The sequence below is a fragment of the Arvicola amphibius genome, chromosome 11, assembly GCF_903992535.2.
Source record: "Arvicola amphibius chromosome 11, mArvAmp1.2, whole genome shotgun sequence".
NCBI lineage: Eukaryota > Metazoa > Chordata > Mammalia > Rodentia > Cricetidae > Arvicola > Arvicola amphibius.
The window spans coordinates 6103167-6121042 of NC_052057.2; the positions used below are offsets into that span (position 1 = coordinate 6103167).

Below are 17876 nucleotides of genomic sequence, written 5' to 3' on the forward strand. Positions count from 1 at the left end.
TGTTTGTTTGTTTTTTCTTTAAAGAGACCACCACATTAGCTACTTTTGTACCAGTGTGGCCACTTTCACTTTAGAAAGATTTATTTTGAAGGGTGCAGTCCGTGGTCATTTGCCTGCAGGTGCTTGGGTGCTTGGGTAAGCCCCAGGCTGCAAAGGGAGCATGGGGAGGAGCTTCTCCGTGGATGGCAGGAAGCAAAGAGAGCATTTGTTGCATTCCTTAGGCACACATGGTTCTGCTGGCCACAGGCTGCACTCAGGAGAACGCTAACCTAATACCATTGTAGTCTGGCTCTAATCTGATTATCATCTCGGCTCCAGCCTTCTGCTCTCTGGACCACACTCTCAGGATTTCCGGGCATTCACTTTTTGTTAGTAATCAGGAGAAGGGAGGCCACAGTGTTGCGGCCTGAGGCCTCTTAACAGTAGATAGTCATCTTTGGTCAGGAGCGGAAACAATGTAACAGGAACTTCTGCCCTAGGTGAATGGCTTTTGACTGGAGCTGGGGGAGCCAGGAGATCAGCTTAATCCTGGCTCAGGGGAGGTGTTCGTGATGAAGGGTGCCTTCCCTTGGGGGTGGAAGACCTGGCGGAGGAGGGCAGTGTGATAAGAGTTCATATGTTCTGCTATTCAGTCTGAAGCTGTTTGATTCCTTGGAGGAATGAGAGCAACCATTAAATGGTGAAGAGTCGATGGGGGGGGGGGGAGGGGGCTGGAGAGATGGCTCAGTGGTTAAGAGCATTGACTGCTCTTCCTGAGTTCAATCCCCAGCAACCACATGGTGGCTCACAACCACCTGTAATAAGATCTGGTGCCAACTTCTGTCTGCAGGGACAACATGCAGGCAGAACATTGTATACATAATAAATAAATAATCTTAAAAAAAAAGAGTCGATCAGGTTTTCCAGGTACAGCAGTTTGACAGCGAAGTTAGGTTGTACACTCAGGAAGAGGGAACTCAATCAGATTGGCCTGCGGTCATGTCTGTGGGGCATTTTCTTGGTTGCTGATTGAGGTAGGTGGGCCCACAGCCCGTTGTGGGTAGTGCCCCTCCTAGGCAAGTGAATCTGGGCAAGGCTGGGCTGTATAAAAACGGTGGCTGAACCAGCCACGGAGAGCAAGCGGGAAAGCAGCAATTCCTCTTTGCTCTCTGCTTCATCCTGCCTGGGCATCCCTCCAGGATGGATTGTAACGTGTAAGTCCAGTCAGTACCCCTTTCTTCCCTCAAGCTGTCTTTGTTCAGTGTTTGATCGCAGGAGCCCAAAAGAGCAGCGGAAAAAGTAGAAGGTGACTGTCACCAACAAGACCTGACAGTTTCCCTACCCCCACCCCTAAGTTCACATTCCCCGAAAGAGCAGTCTATGCGCATGGCTGAGAACAGCCCTTCCTGAGGAGCATTCCCAAAGCTCACTTATTAGGACCAGGGCTTTTGTGGGATTAGCCATGTACTGTCACCACCTTTTATTACGATGCTTCTGATGTGTGGCTTGAGCTAGAAGGCTAAACATAAAAAAGAACTTGCCCGAACGCCCCCCTATGGTAAAACAACTCATTTTCAAATTCAACTTCTCCTCCGTTCCCACAACATAGACATTTCTGACTTATGTGAGGTTCTTTACCACAAACGAAACAGGTAGGCTGCCATCTGCAGCAGTCTGCGCCTCTGAGGAGTTCGGATCTGATTCAGTTTTGACACTGTGGTATTGGATATCCATGGGGAAGTAGCGTTGTGTCCCACAGGCTGAGGGCTGAGCCATAAGACACCCCTCTGCAGGTGCCAGTCCCAGTCTCAGGTGGCTTCACCTATGGTTTTGACCCACCAGCTGTCAATCAGGCTTCCCACAATCCTCTCTGCAGGGTTGATTAATGGGCTTATCACTCACAAAACTCAAGGAGACATGTGGAAGCTATGGTGTCTTCTTGGAACGTGCCGTCCTCTGATAAACACCACGTGCCCATCTTTCTGGAAGCTCTTTCAGTCCTTCTCTGGTGTCCTTGTGGGCTTTGCTGCACAAACATGACGGAAGCATGGGTCCAGTGTGGAAGTGTGATGGAAAAGGCGTGACGTAATGCTAACAGACTGGAGGGACCCCCACTGAGGCCTGTCCATATTCCTTAGACTTTCTTTTCCTGAGTGTGGGCAAGACCCCATCTGAAAGGAGGAGGGTTTTATCTCCTAGCAGACAAGGCAGGTTAGAAAAAGGCAGGGATGATGGCTTTGGGCACGAGGTCTTCTGTGCCTATGGCCTGTTGCTCTGGTTTCTACGGACTGCTAATTGGGACTGCTAATTCCTAGTCTGGGGCTGGAAGTCTGGATGAGATGCCCTGCAGGAGCTCGGTTTGAGGAAGTTTGCTCCCCTTTCTTCTGTCAGGAGTGTAATGGGAACTGACTGCATACCAAGAGGAAGGGGCTGCTAAGCCGTTTAGGCCCTCTTTGTCCAACAGAGTCCTTCATTTTCAATTCCTCTTTCAGTTTGCACCTCGGTTTTGAGCCTGGATGTCCTGTATCGGATGCTGTCCTTGAACTCACTGGGCAGCCAGGAATGGCCTTGAACTCTTCATTCTTCTGGCGTCTCTGGTGCTGAGGTGGTAGGCACGCACCACCAGGGCCAGGTCTCTACGTGTGATTTCCTATAACTGAATCATGACTAGATTAATATGTCACCAGTTTTCTGAAAGCCTAGCCCAAGGGAAGGGAGGCGTGTGGGCTGGAGAGGAAGGTAGAGAAAAGGCCAGCAGTAAATGAGGCCAGGTGGGATTTTTGTTTTGTGTTTAATAGGAATTGGTGCTTTCTCCTGAGCACCGACACTGGCTTCTACTTTTCATTGTAATATGTTATTTATCTTCAGTGGCTCACAAACATTCCAGATTTTAGATGTTTCTTTTACATTGAGGATGCTTTTCATTCCTTATCTCTTCTTATTTAAATTTTATTTTGTGTGAGGTGTGTGTGTATATATGTCAAAGGTTAACTTGTGGAAAGTGATTCTCTACTTCTACTCTGTGGTTCCTCAAGGTTCTAGGCTTGCTTTTCAAGGTAGCAGGTGCTCTTCTTTCCAGCTGAACAGCCTTGCTGGTCTGAGTTCTCCTCTCTCTCTTTCTCTCAATGGCTTGTACGTTGGCATATTTGGGACACAGAGACTTTGCTACTTACAATCAACCACTGAAATACTGAACTTCTCTCTGTCATTGTTCCATAAGCCTCCAGGTTGTGATGCCTCCTTGCTCAGACTGCCTGTGTGGGTTATCAGCAGTTCACATCCCCACATGCTCTACAGTGTGTCAGAGACATGAGAAAGGTCTGAAAATAGGTGAAAGGTGGTGATATTGGGGGCACTAATGGAGATGAGGGACAATGAGACCCACAGATAAGGATTTTTCCAGCCTTCCTCTTTGTCTAGAGACTCTGTTCCCTGAGAGGAGGCAGAGCTGAATTTGGGTATAGCTCTTGCGGACCAGTATTTATGAATTTACAAAATGCCCTCTCTATTCCAGGAGCTGTGCTACAGCCCGACAAGAGGCTGTCATTTGAGACTTGGTGTGCTCCCAGGGGGTACAGCTAACAAGGAACAGGAAGTTCACACTCCGATCTATCAAGTACCAACAATGTAATAATCCTTGTCTGTCCCCCTGTTCGCTACAGTGTATTTGTAACCGTCAAAGCGGTATTCCACAGTGTAACTGCAGAGAGAGCCCCCTCCCCCTGCAGAGAGTGACATTGATGTGTATTTTCTAGGTTTGTCATCTTCTGGCTCAGTTTTCAGTTCCCTTGCCATAGGGTTTTGGTTTTAATGGCATTTAACTCCGGTGAACGTACGACTTAGGGTCCAGCATCAGATAGAGGTAGCGATTCCTCTCGGTTCTGTTTGCGTAGGATGGCGAGACAGGCCGCTTCTCCAAGCTGTCACTGGTAACTCCGGACCCTGCATTTCAGCCATTAAAACCTGTGCTACTCACCGGGGATTGGGCTTCCTTTTTTTCCTCGCTGATCTCAGTGATGGAGGCTGGAAGTGGGAAACAGGCAAATCACTTAACCATCCTTGCGATTTCTGGTCTGTGCTGCCCAGCTCAGCATGATGACCACATACGACTGTCGGTACTTAGCCCCTGTCTGATGTGAACGAAGGTGGCTGCTGAGCCATCCAGGTGTGCTGACATGCTGTAATCCCTGGGCTCCAGAGAGTGACGCGGGAGGATTGTTGAACCCAGCCTGGGCAGTCCATGTTGTCGGGAATTTCTTTACCTAGCTCAGGAATTCAGAAAGGACAGGCTAGCACTCTGCTGTGTGGTGAGGTGCGAAGGGGAGACCCACTCTTCAGAACGTCAGAAGCGGGCACTGCTTTCACACATTCCTCACGGCAGTTGTGCACGGTTCAAATGGTCTTGCCCAAATTATGCCTCCAGGGCAGTGTGGGACTAAGATGGTTCTAAGGTCCGCCCATGGGGAAGACCTGAAGCCCGGTTGTATAGCTAGGCAATTCTGAACTCTAAGAGGCAAATTCTTTCAAGTTCTGTCTTCCTTCAGTGGATGCCGGAGCAATATTTTCAGAACAGGGCATTGTGGGAAATTCTTACAGAGCAGATGACCGGTTTGTTGCTGAGTGAGCATACAAGGTCTGGCTTGGAAAGTTACACAGGTGTTTTAGGAAGAGGATATGGTGTGATTTGGGGTGCTATGATTAGGGGTATAGGCGGTTTAAAGGGGTCATTGTGAGTGGAAGAGACAGTTAACTTGTAGCTAATTATTTCGTAGTTAGAATTTTCTAGCTCGTATTGATTTGCTCTCCCGTTTACTGTTCTCTGTGGACTTTGCAGAGCCTATCTTAGATTGTGTAATTTCTTGGAGATTCCAGAGACCCGGCTGCATTTCTAGAGGTTGGGATTGAAGTGAGGGGGTGGCTGGTTATAGTAAAATCCTTTGCCAGATGTTGTGGCCAGTTGTTTTCTCTTGGCTCTGTGACTCGCACGCTGTCATCCTAGAAAACAGTGCTCCTGGCCTTGTGCACACAGACAGACAGAGCTTCCCATCTGTCTAGAGCTGCGCAGGTTTTCCGAGGGATTCTCAGCTGCTCGTGTTACACACTCCCGCAGCCCTGAGAAATGAGGTGAGTTGAGGCAGCAGCTGTGGAGACTTAGCATGACTGAGTGGTTTTCCCAAGTCACATGGGCAGTGAGTAACTGGGCTAGAACTAGGTGTAGCTTGCCTTCCAGCCTACATTCTGTTCCTGGTGTGACTAGCAGGGCCCCAGCTGACGGTGACCCCCTTGCTTGCTCCGATGTCTCCTGAGTTCCTGGTAATCAGGCTTACCACGAGGCACTTACTCAGAGACGTGTCTGCTGATTCACAGTTCAGCATCCTTTTCCTCGCTTTCTCTTCTCAGAAATTGATTTCTGTATATCCTTAAGCAGCAGATTAGACTTTCTTTGGCTATTAGAACTTAATGTTAAGAGTCTTTCTTAATTAGTGATGTATTTGTTACGTGGGAAGTTTTAAATTTTAGTTCTATTATGATATAAATCATGGTTGTTACCCATTATTCTAAACTGGAAAGAGGACAGGAGAGAACCATGTTTTAACAGATATTTAGTTTTGAGATAAGGTCTTATGTAGCCAACCTGGACTACATAGTGGGTCCTTTAATCAACACTTAATGTATATTAGTTAGGCATTGTGGCATGCACCTGGGAGGTGGAAGACAGGAGGATCGGGAATTCAGGGCATCCTTGGCTATATAGCAAGTTCTGGGATATATGAGACTTTGTCTCAAAAAGCCAAAAGAAAAACAAGAAGTAAACCAAACACCCTCAGAATCTGGGTGTAGAACTCTGGCCTAACACCAGCAAGGCTCCAAAGTTTTAAATATAAGAGGGGTCTTTTTACAAAAGGCCTGTTTTCCAGGGTGTCCTGGGAACCAGTCTGATATGGGACAGGTGTGTGTGGCACAAGGCCTAGGAGGGAGCGCAGAGGGTTGTGAAAAATAAGGCTCGCCATGGAGTGTCTTGCTGACGGCCCAGCGTGACTGGCACTCAGCTGTGGGCAAAGAAAGTGAATGGAGGCCTCTCAGTCCCCTAATGACCCTGGCCATCTAGAGAGCTCTGTGGCGTGCGCTTGGTAAGGAGCAGCTTGTTGGAAAGTCTGGGTGGAGAAGTTAGTTGTATCATAGCTTTGCATCCAAGAGAAAGCAGAGTGGGTTCCGTAGCATTCTCCGCTAAGAGCACATTTCCAAACATGCTCTCCCCAAGGGGTAAGATTCTGATAAGAATAATCGTAGCACTGACCATGGTGCTACATACCTGGACTCTGAACACTTGGGAGGTGGAGGTATAAGGACCAGAAATTCAGTCATCCTTGGCTAAAGGGGACATTGGAGGCCAGCCTGGACTCTGTTTCTGCAGTTGCTCTCCAGAATGCTGTGTACTTGCAGCCGTGTGCCCTGCTCACGTGATTTTCAGGAAACGAGAGACCTGGGAATGATTCGGGACAGGATGGCCTCAACCCAACAATAGCTCAGCTTCCAGCTTTCTAAACAGGACTGCCTGGACTATTGATGCCTTTGCTGAGGTCCAAGTGCTGGCGGCGGCCTGAAGACAGAGTTAAACTTTAAAAGTTCTGTAATCTTTGTTGCTAATGTTTTCTCATGGTCTGTAATCTGTGTCTATGTTCCTTATGTGTATGAGTATTTTGTTCAAATGTATGTCTGTGCACCACGTGTGTGCCTGGGCAGAAAGAGGGCACCGAATCCCCTGACACTGGTCGTGAGCCGCCATATGGGTAGAGCCTCTGCAAGAACAAGTGGGGTTTTTGTTGTTTTTTGTTTTGTTTTCTTTGGTTTGGTTTTTCGAGACAGGGTTTCTCTGTAGCTTTGGGGCCTGTCCCGGAACTTGCTCTGTAGACCAGCCTAGCCTCGAACTCACAGAGATCCCCCTGCCTTCTGCCTCCCTAGTGCTGGGATTAAAGGTATGTGCTTGCCGCTGGTGGTGGCGCATGACTTTTTAACCAGAAAGCTCTCTCTTTAGTCACTTAACTGTATATAAGCTCAAAATAAGTGTGTGGCTGTTAATTTTACCCAAACAGAGGAATAGGTTGCAAAATCATACATTAGGAAGAGAGACTGTAGCTTGAAGTCTCTGATGCTGGACCTTAAAGGAAACACAGAAAACAAAACAAAAACCCTCGAAGTCTATCTTCATGCTTTCAGAGAGGGCTGGTTACTTTTCTTAGACAGTACCTCTTGGGCACAGTGACATTGCAGTCTTGGGACAACTTCTTCACAACCCTCACTTGGTGCCTCTTTTGTGATAAACAAAGCGTGAGGATAAGCACAGCTTTAAGGCAGCTCTTCGCGGGGCTGCTGCTTCTTGTGTTAGGCCGGGAACCTGCAGCCTTCTTCCCGTTCCTCTGCTGCCAGCAGGCAGGTACTTCCTCAGAGAACCTTGAGTAGCTGGCTGTCTTTTTAAAGTAATGTGGAGAGTTTAACAATTTCCCAGGACAGGGAGATGGCTCAGAGGGTCAAAGTCCTTGTCACTAAGCCCTCAGACCTGAGTGTGATCCCTGGAGCCCACATGGCGGAAGGAGAGAAAGTTGTCCTTTGACCTTCATACACATTACTCCCCACACCTGCAGGCGTACACGATTGGTACTTATAATTCAACATTCCCTCTCCCCCTCGCCCTCCACCCTGCGTGTGTTGCGTTGCTGCTTAGCATTAAAGCCTCCAAGTGGAAGGAATTCTTCCACTTGGAGTCTTGTTTTGAGCAGCATTGCTACACCGTTGGCTGGCTTAAATAGATATTAATGAGAGCAGTTATCATGGAGGAAAAAACAGTGTGGGCACAACCGGGGCAAGTGCTGTTTAAATGTTTGCCTATGGTTTGTCTGCCTAGCTGTCTGTGCGATTACATTGGCTCTGGTTCATTCCCGTGCAGTAGGGCCTATAAAAGCAAGAAATCAAGGGATCATTAATGGCAAAAAAAATTAAAGTCATTATGTCTATTTGTAAATAATAACTACATTACTGGGGGTACAGAAAATAAGTAAAGAAGAAAAAGAAAAGTAGCATCAGTCTGGCTCATCTAAGATGTTCTGATATTTTCTTCTTGTTTAGGGAACACATGCAGTATCAAAGTGCATGCCACTTCGAGTCCTGCTCTTCATATTCAGTGTTGTTGAAGGAGAGGGTTTCTATGAAGGCACGCTCATCCTTTAGTTATTGAGTGTCTTTGATGGCTGTTCTTCGGAGTGTGGAGACGGGGTGGGGGGTAGAAAGTAACCTAGATCCTAGGGAGGAACAACAGAGCACCCTTTCTGTGTACTCTTTGACACTGGGTCTTCGTAGGTAGCTGTGTAGCCCAGGCTGTCCTGGAATTCACTGTGTAGCCCAAACTGACTTTGAGCTCATTACATAGCTCAGTCTGGACTAGAACTCAGTCTTTTTCCTTAGCTCTCAGAATGCTATAGAATCCCAGACACATACATCAAGCACAACTTTAGGAACCATAGATCATCATGATTTTTTTCATGTAACTTAAAAAGAAAATCGTGACTGGGAATGACCCCAAGCTTGATAGTGCTATGCACGAGTTTATTATAGGTGTGCTTAAAACTAGGGAAAACATCATGAGTAAACCTCTCTGAAGTGGAGGCTGTAAAGCCAGTTGGCTTCTAGTGTATATTTAAGCTAGCTTGGTTTGGAGTGGAGTGGAGGGAGAGAGAATGAGAATATCCTTGCCGGGGAGCAGTGGAGCCTGCACCCCAGCCACCCCCTGCATGCCAGGCTGACCATGTCCAGCAGCAGCCCTGCTGGCATTCCGTGGGCTGCTTGGCTCCTGCACAGGGAATGTTTACATGTGAGCAGGGCAGGGTTCATGGCCAGGTGTCTGGCAAGAGACTTAGTCACCCACAGAGCATATGACTTGCCCTCAGTGCTAAATTAGAATCCGAGCAGGCTAAGTGACCAAGGGTTCAAGATGGTAGGAAAAGAATTTGACTCAATGCGGTGATATCTGGTGTGTACAGACGGCCACATCCGGGTGGGTACCTCTTGACAGAATGGTGTGAGGGTGCTCATGAGTGGCCCAGTGCTCGCCCAAGAGCAAGGGAGCCTGCAGTTGAAGCCATGGCCTGGCCACTGATGCACTGCAAGCTTTGGGTCCGTCCCTCCCTCTCTCACTCCCTCCCTCCGCTCCCCTTCCTTCCCTCTGTTCCCTTCTGTCCCCTCCCAGTTTCTGACCTTTTCTTCCCCTTCCCTCTTTCCACCCTCCACCCACTCTTCTCCCCTCCTGTCTCAGCTCACGGCGCAGATTCCAGGCAGGTGGGCTAGCCCTAGCTCCATACTGCGTGCATTTTACTTTCTGAGGCAAGATCTAAGAGAGCTGCCAAGGTTGGCCTTGAATTCACTGTAGAGAGCAGGCAGGCCTTCAACTTGTCATCCTCCTGCCTCAGTCTCTTGGGTAACTGTGACTATAGGTGTGCATGACCACGTCCAGCTATTCTTTCATGTTTCTGTGTTTGGTTCTCCCTACCTGTTCAAAGATGGCATTACTACCACCCTCTTTCCTGTGACTAAGAGAGAAACCCAGAGAACCATCCCTGGCGTGCGAAAGTCACTCTCGGTGAGTCTAGCTCGCCATCATCTGTAAAGTACAACTGAGTTTGTATATATTGCTAAGTGTCCTACTGTCATGCTTGTCTGAGGAGTTGAGATGCTGTCGAGTGTGTTGTGGTGCAGAGACGGGCGGGGTGTTATTCTTTATTACAGACTGAGCTGGCGTTGTGCAGATGGACTGCCCTTGAGTTGTTACTCTCTACCAGCTACCTCTGATCTCATTTCTGACCAGCTTAGCTCCAGTCTTGGATCTGTCTCTGAAACCCTTTTCCCAAAGCACACCGTAACAAAAGTTCTTACACTTCCTGACCTTAGTCCACTTCTGTAATCTACTGTGACGGCTTCCTCACTCCCCTCTTTTTCCTTTTTCTTTCTTTCTCTCCTTCCCTCCTCCTTTCTGTTCTTGTTATTGTTTTGGTCCCTGTCCCTTTAAGAGACAAGCCACGCCCATTCCCTCCCCATCCGCTGAGGCAGGCTGATCTTAAGCTTCCGGCCTGAGCTCACTCTTTTCCATCTTCCTCTCAGAGAGGCAGCTTCGCTTCTGCCTCTCTCCCCACTTGTCTGCTTCCCCTTCTCTGTCTCTCTCTCTGTCTCTGTCTCTCTCTGTCTCTCTCTCTCTCTCTCTCCCTTCCCCCTTCATAACTCCCCTGAATAAATATTCAACCTCACCATGTTTCTGTCTTCTGCCCACCCGCCATGTGTCTCCCTTCCTGGGACCAGCCACTGCTCAGGGACTGGCAGCCATCTCTGCCTGGGACTGGCTGCTCCCAGAGCCCACTGCCTGCTACCACATGGCCTGCCACCACTGCTCAGGCCACCGCTCTAAGACTGGCAGCCTTCTCTGCCTGGGACTGGCTGCTCGCAGGGCCTGCTGTCTGCCGCCACATGGCCTGCTACCACCATTTGGGACTTTATAGCATTTGCTGCTTGCCTACAGCTGCCGCCTGGGACTCCGTAGCATTTTTAAAAGAATACAACATTGGTGCCGAAACCCCCATAACAGTTCTCTCTCTCTCTCTGTCTCTGTCTCTGTCTCTTCCCTCCCTCTCTCCCTCTCCCCCAACCCCATGCTAACCTCAAACTTGACACTGAGAATGGCCTTGAACTTTTGACCCTCTACTCCTACTCTGGAGTGCTGGGATTACAGACATGGGCCATGAGTGTTGGGTTTTGCTTTTTTCTTGAGACAAAGTCTAATGTAACTCTAAGATACTTGCTAGCCTCACACATACTTGCTCTAGCATCACGGATGACCTTGAACTGTATGTGTATGAGTGCACACATGTGCATTCAGAGGACAGAGGTCAACTTCAGCTCTCTTTCTCAGTCACTTTCTACCTATTTTCTGAGGTCAGTGTTTGCCACTAAACACAGAATTGACTTATTCAGCTAGACTGCCTGGCCTGCAAGGCTCCGGGATGGTCCTGTCTGTTTGCTCAGTGCTGAGGTTACAGGCATATCTGCAGTGCCTGACTTTATAGTGTGGGTGCTCAGGATAGAGCAAGGTGTACTCATGCTTGTTCCCATGACCTTGACCTTCTGACCCTCCTGCCACTCACCTCTCAAGTGCTAGCATCGCAAATGTGCGCCATCACACTGGGCACTCCTTTTTAAAGCCTCAATACGCTCCATTCTGAGTTATAATATATAGAGAAGTACATATTTTACTTTCTCAGTGCTCACTTTCCAATATGGAGATCTAGAAAGAGCACCTTTTAATACTTTTGTGTCTGCTCTTGGACACCACATCTCATAGCTGTGCCTTCCCAGCTCTGGGGATAGAAAAAGTGTAGAAGAGAGGGAATGGTGCAGTCAAGGCTTGTTTGTGACACTGTGTCCTGTACTTTTGTTTCTTTGTTTCTCATGAAGATAATGTGAATTAGCCAAAGATTGTTTAAATAGATGTATTAAATGTGGATATTTTGTAGTGGGCTGAGCCAGGTTTCAGTTTTTCTTCTTTCCTAACCCATTTCTTAATTGTGCCTTTTGAGCTGGGTTTTTGTGATGTACTGTGAGCGCCATCATTACTTGTGCAGCGTAAGGATAAAGAGATACAAAAATGCACCCATACTTAGCTTGCAACCTTCCTGTCCTTCATTCTCCTAGCGAGACCCCTTCCCTCTGCTGTCCTGTCTTAGAGCGGAGGTGGTCCCGCAGCAATGTGCTGAGTGGTTTCGAGAGGAGCCTGTGCTCAACAGAAGCAGTGTTGTGGGTGATGAGAGCTTCTTACCACAGAGTGCTAGGCAAGCACATTAAGTACATTTGCTATCTGAGTAGTAGCTATGTTCCTTGCTGTTCATTGATACAAACTTGCTGTTCTGTAGGACGAATTCAGGGCCTAGGATTTGTGAATGGAAACAGCACAACAAGCTGCTTAAACAATTGAGAACCTGGGACTGGGTTCAGGGGTAGGGCACATATCTAGCATTTGTGAGGTCCTGGTTTCAACCCCACCACCAGACACTTGAACCTGTAGTCCATTCCTCTCCAGCTTCATCGTACCTGGCTCTTAACATCTCCAGATGTTGGCTGTGCTGTGGCTGAGCCCGTGATGTCAGCAGAGGAACTGAGCGGCCGCTGGCCTGCGGGTCTGTTCAGTGACTGCAGACCATTTCCTCAAGTGGAGCCTTAGGTGACTTTGTTTTCCATAATGTGTGGACTCACTTTGTGGGAGAAAGTATAGAATTCCACCATGACTAGGGCTACAAATCAAGTTGGTGATAATTATAATATGTGTGTTTTTAGTATTTCAGAATAGGGTTTCCAGCACTGTCGTGCCTGCCTAGGTGGGATTTTAGAAACAGCAGTGTAAGGCTCAGAAGATGTAAGTATATCTTTTCTTCCCTCTGTCTACCCTGGGAGCTCTGTCGTGTCTCAGAAACATGGTGGTGGTGAGACAGCTGGTTTTCCTTTATTGCTGGAGCTCAAACTCTTATTTAAATGTAAAGGGTAGAAAAGAGACTTCAATTTAAGTACGATATGTGGATTTGTATTTTATTTTTTATATTCTTATTTTATTAGATTTTATTAGATTTTGAACTATAAAATTAAAGATTAAGGAGCATAGTAACAAAGGAAATGTCACTTTCACATTTTTGCAAGTTTTGGTGTTGTGTTCTTTCTTGTAATACATGATGTGAATCTTATTGACTGGCATGAGAGGATCCTGAAGCCTCTGCCAGAACTTGGCTGCAGTTGGGGGAGGATGTACATTATAGCATTGAAGCCCCCATCTCCCGGGCTGGACATCAGACTGCCACAGAAGTGTACCGTTTCTCTGCAGGTACATTGTGTGAGAGCTTTAATGCAAATATGGAGTGCTTATTAAGCCAATCAGAAGCGTCTAGTGGGCATCTACCAGATGTAAAATCTCTCTGTGGTTCAAAGAATAATAAGACCTAGTTTTTCTATGCTAAGAGTTTATAATCTATTTAGCATCCTAAAACACAGGTATTCTAGGAAAATAAGCATGCATTAGTCATTAAAAGTGTGCTTAGCATTTTTATGGAAGAACTCAGAGCAAAGGCCTGGGTCATCAGCAAGATTCCTGTAGGGAGGGTGCAGTTTCTTTTTAAGGAAGTCATTCTCAGGTGTGTGGTTAGTTTCTGTTTAAGGGAATCCCATGCAAATGCAGCAGATCTTATTTCATCCGCATGTCACTTGTGAGCACTTTTTAAAAAATTTTTTATTTTTTTCTGTTTTTCAAGACAGGGTTTCTCTGTAGCTTTGGAGCTTATCCTGGAACTAGCTCTTGTAGACCAGGCTGGCCTTGAACTCACAAGAGATCCGCCTGCCTGCTGAGTGCTGAGAAAGGCATGCACCACCACCACTCGGCTAGCATATCTTTTTTTTTTTCATCTGTTGTTTTACATTATTATATATACTACTTGGGTAAGGGGTAAAATATATGTATTTTATTATCTGGAATTACTTTGAGAATACTACTTTTGTGGCTACACTTCTAAATTATGTGTCTAATAGATGTTGAGAAATATTTCATGACTGTGACAGAGCTGGGGGGGGGGATATAGCTCTGGTGGCATCGTTGCCTAGCATGTATAAAGCCTCTGCGTTCTAGCTTAATACTCGTTTTTCAAATGTTTTATGATCTTAGATCCTAGGTAAATATCTGGTAGAGATTGAAGTGTGTGTGTGTGTGTGTGTGTATGTGTGTGTTTTGTAACCCTGACTGTCCTTAAACCAAGACCTGTAGACCAGGCTAGCTTTGAACTGAGAGCTCTCCTGAGTGCTGGAATTACAAAGGTGTGTGCCACCACCACCAGCTGTGAGATTGAAGTTGCAAGCCTTTTTTTTGGGGGGGGGGGGGCTAAGACTGTCTTTTAACTAAACCAGTAAGTTTAGTCTAAATATCATGTGGCTGGGAGATGCAGACTTGGTCCGTAGTAGGTTGTTTCCCCCCCAAAACTGCTCTGTCCTTTGAACTGGAACAATTTTAATAATATTTGGCTATTCTCTGTTGAAAGTCGTTTCAGATGGTTTAAAGGAAGGGAGAACCCATGACCAGATTGTGCCCTGTAGAAAGGCTGTGAGCCCCTTCCTGGAAAACTGGGCCTATCTTGATACCATCGGTGTAGCAATCGCCACAAAGACTCACTGTCATAGGTGTGTTGCAATCTTGATCACTTGGGGGAATCTCTTTTTTTTCGTTCATTTTAGGAGGGCCTCCTGTCTCAGGAACAGCCTGAAAAGTGTCTGAAGGCCACTGAGGCCGATGCCTGACATTATTTCTCCACTAATGGAGTGAAAGTTAACCACCCGTGTAAAGATACATTTAAGCCAGGCAACGGCAGTGCATGCCGTTAATCCCCGTCCTCGGGAGGCAGAGGCAGGCAGATCTTTGTGAGTTCGAGGCCAGCCTGGTCTACAAGAGCTAGTTCCAGGACAGCTAGGGCTGTTACACAGAGAAACCCTGTCTGAAAAACAAACAACAACCACCACAGCAAAAAGATATACTTAAGACTAAGAACACAGAACCAACGAAGGGTTCCCTAGACTTTAGGGATGGACCCAGTAGTATTTTCTTCAGCCAAATTCCAGGAAAAAGGAATTGGTGTCATTTGTTTGTATACTTGTTTTCTAGACTTGGCCTGTGTTTTGAGGGCATGTGGTTTTTATTCTGAAAGGAACACCTTTTCTTCACAGACCACAGACTCAAATTTATCTCACAACATTCTCATAACCAGGTAAGCCATGTTGATGTCAGAAGCCAGAAGTGTTCTACTGTTCTGGTGACTGGGGCTTTCTCTGCTTAAATATGCCCAGGAACTCAGCGCAAGAGTGAGGAGGCTTTCTCGTGTTAGTGGTCTCTCATTATTCTCCCCCACCCCCACTCATATGATGGCAGGAACATGCCCTGCTCTGCTTCCTGTCCCACTCATGACTATGTATCTGAAGATCTCCATTTTGGCTCTTGTGGGTAGCCATCCCTCACTGGCTGTGGCTAGTTTCACAAGGTTGTGGAGTAGGGAGTGTCAGCTGACTCTTCCTCACGTGAGAACCATTAAGAGAGTGGTGTGGCCAATGTCAGAGCAACCTTGCAGCTGAAGGTTTGCCCAGAGCCACGCGAGCTGGTCTCGTGACTTGTGACTCGTAGAGGGAGGGCCGTATAAACTCAGCTGGGGATGCAGATGGTGTGAGTCAGAGCAAGCTACAGGACCTGTTGAGTTCGCTGAGTCCAGGCTCAGGAAAAGTAGGGAGAGATTGGTGCCCGCCTGCTTTATTATAGGTTTACTGAGAGCACGTTTTATAATGTAATGGATACACCTGCTTCCGGAAGTCATCCTGGGCCTCATGTACATGATGAATGAACTTTTTTTTCTAAGCTTCTAAAGGAGGAAGTTTAGTAGTAGCTTGTCTCACGTGCTGTGCAGAAGTGAAGTGATCTTTACGCTGGAGCTGTTGCTGGTCACTGTGGAATATCCTTCAGACAGCAGCGGATCTTCAGGAGTGATCTTGTCCACGCTGGTGGTCAGGAGCAACTGACGAGCGTCTATGCCTCTCAAAAGATGTGTGGTGGCAAAGCTACCAACCGGCCAGCAGGCCAGCAGGAGTCGGCCAGATGTGTGACAGATGCCACTTCTGGCGCCGGGAGGGTTTTCAAGACCCTCGTATGCCCAAAGATTCCAAAATGCGCCAGAGGAGGAAGGGGAGCGAATGCTGCAGGGCTCAACCACAGGTTTGAAAGCTTAGTTCTCTTGCACTCCGGGAAATACTGGCTTCAGCCGGACTCTAAGAAGTTTTATTTGAAATTTGAATTGTGTTTTCAGGAATGCTTTGCATAGGAGAAATATGGTTACTGACAGTTTGCAGAAACAAGTCCTTCTTTTGTAGAAAAGACGTAGGCGCTGGTACTCTGTTGGCCGTTTGGACTCCGTTACCATCTTGCCTTCCTCTGCTGGAGCTAATGTGTAGTTGTGGCCTCATCTGGAATCTTGAACCACACTGCTTGCACTTAGAAGGTCAGAGTTAAAGCCAGGAGTACCCAAGCGCGCAGAGGACGGAGCTAAGACTGGAGTTCTTCTGCTTGGTGGTCACTGCTGAGGCAGGACGCTGAGGCAGGCTACTCTGACTAAAGACTTTCATGAGGAGGGTGTGTCATGACCAACTCTCTTTAGGAAGGTCATGAGGAACACAGTTGGACCTGCTCTACTTAGTTACATGCATGGGTATTTTATCTGCCTGCATGTCTGTGCACCACTTATATGCCTGGTGCCCGTGGAGGCGAGAGGAGGACATCAGATCCTCTGGAACTGGAGTTACAGATGATTGTGAGAAACCGTGTGGGTGTTGGGAATTAAGTCCCGGTCCTTTGGAAGAGCAACCAGTGCTCTTATCTGTTTGAGCCCTCTCTCCAGCCCCTTTAGCTACTTCGGAAGAATTAATTTCCCTAGTAGGAGAACTTAATTGAAACCCTTTGTGAGATTTTACTGTGTATCCAGAAAGACAAAAGGAAGAAAAGTGAAATAGAAACTCTGTGAAAATTGCATTTCATCCCAGAATCTTAGGTTAAAAGCCGAAGGTGAAACTCTAGTTCTTGTGATTAAGGTAAAAAGTAAGTTTCTAAATGGACTTAGGAATTTTACTTGAGAATGTCTTGGGTTGCAGTGATGGCTAGGTGGCTAAGAGCACTGACTGCTCTCGTAGAGGATCTTTGGGTTTGGTTCCCTGCACCCACATAGTCCTTACAGAGGGCTCTTAACTCCAGTTCCAGAGGACCCAGTACCCTCTTCTACATTCTTCAGGACACTGTATGAGCATGGTGCACATGCATATACCCAGACCCACATAAAAGTAAAACAGTAGAATCTTGACAAAAAATAACATTTCTCAGAATCATCAGCTTTCACAAACTGCTTATCCTGTATAAACTGTTATATTTATTGGTTTAGCTAAAAGAAATCAAGATACATGTTTGAGACAGGTCTTCCTGGATGACCTAGACCAGTTTTAACTAGAGTTAACTACCACACCCAACTAGAATATAGTTTCTGTCTTGCAGAAGTCTTTGTCTTAGAATGACTTACTAAAATGGTAAGTAGCCTACTACCAGACACAAGCTCTCTGGAGAGCAGGAGCGGTCATTTCACAAGTGTGGCTCACGTGCTCTCTGCCCAACAGAAGGGATCTGTTCGCAGAATGAAGTGGGACGTCTCTGAGGATGTCACTTCTTGTGTGCGTTCTTGTCTGCATCTTACCAAGAAAGAGTCGAGGGGTGGGGGAGGAGTTGGAGCTAAGCCTCCAAAGCCGAAGCTGTAGCCACAGGCCGAACTGGCTTTCTGAGCTCCACTCCTGCTTATCTGTGGGGCAGCCCCAGGCTGCTTGAAAAAGTCTTCTTGGAGGTTCTGAGCCGCAGCATCAACACCTTCTGTCTTCTGTTTCTTTGTCCTTCTAGAATTCCAAATCCCCCAGTTGTTACTTGGGGAGGCTGTCCACATAAAATAACTTGGTTAATGCCAATTTTTTTCTTTAAAATGTGTTTAAAAAATGAAAAAAGCTTTGTGTGAGCCGGTGCTGCTTCTCTGCTGCTTCTCAAACTTAAAATAAATTTCCTGTTTTGGTTTGCTTTCGGTAGTTTTTTCACCTAGGCTCAACTTTACACATAATAGAACACTTTGCAGCCTATTTTTCCCCTTGATATTTATCTCAGAATTTCATTTCTTGTGCCGGAAGGTTTAAAGACTTGTCTTTTGTAGCTGAGTCTTGTACAGAGAAGACTTTTTTTTTTTTATGGTAGAAACTTAAGTGTCTTTAGA

At 46.8% G+C, this 17876-nt stretch overlaps 1 protein-coding gene across 3 annotated transcripts in view; it reads left to right on the forward strand.

The window, feature by feature from the left end:
• Fnip2 (folliculin interacting protein 2) overlaps positions 1 to 17876 on the forward strand; it is a 101267-nt gene that overhangs the window by 19621 nt on the left and 63770 nt on the right. The window contains exon 1 of one of the 3 annotated variants that reach the window (XM_038347125.2): positions 4896 to 5103. The exons of 1 other annotated variant lie outside the window; for it this stretch is intronic. In XM_038347125.2, the coding sequence (XP_038203053.1) occupies positions 5099 to 5103 (5 nt within the window). In that variant the 5' untranslated portion in view covers positions 4896 to 5098. Of the gene's footprint in view, positions 1 to 4895; positions 5104 to 8947; positions 9029 to 17876 lie in introns of those variants that run through there. One more of the 3 variants, XM_038347127.2, reaches the window with a different exon arrangement.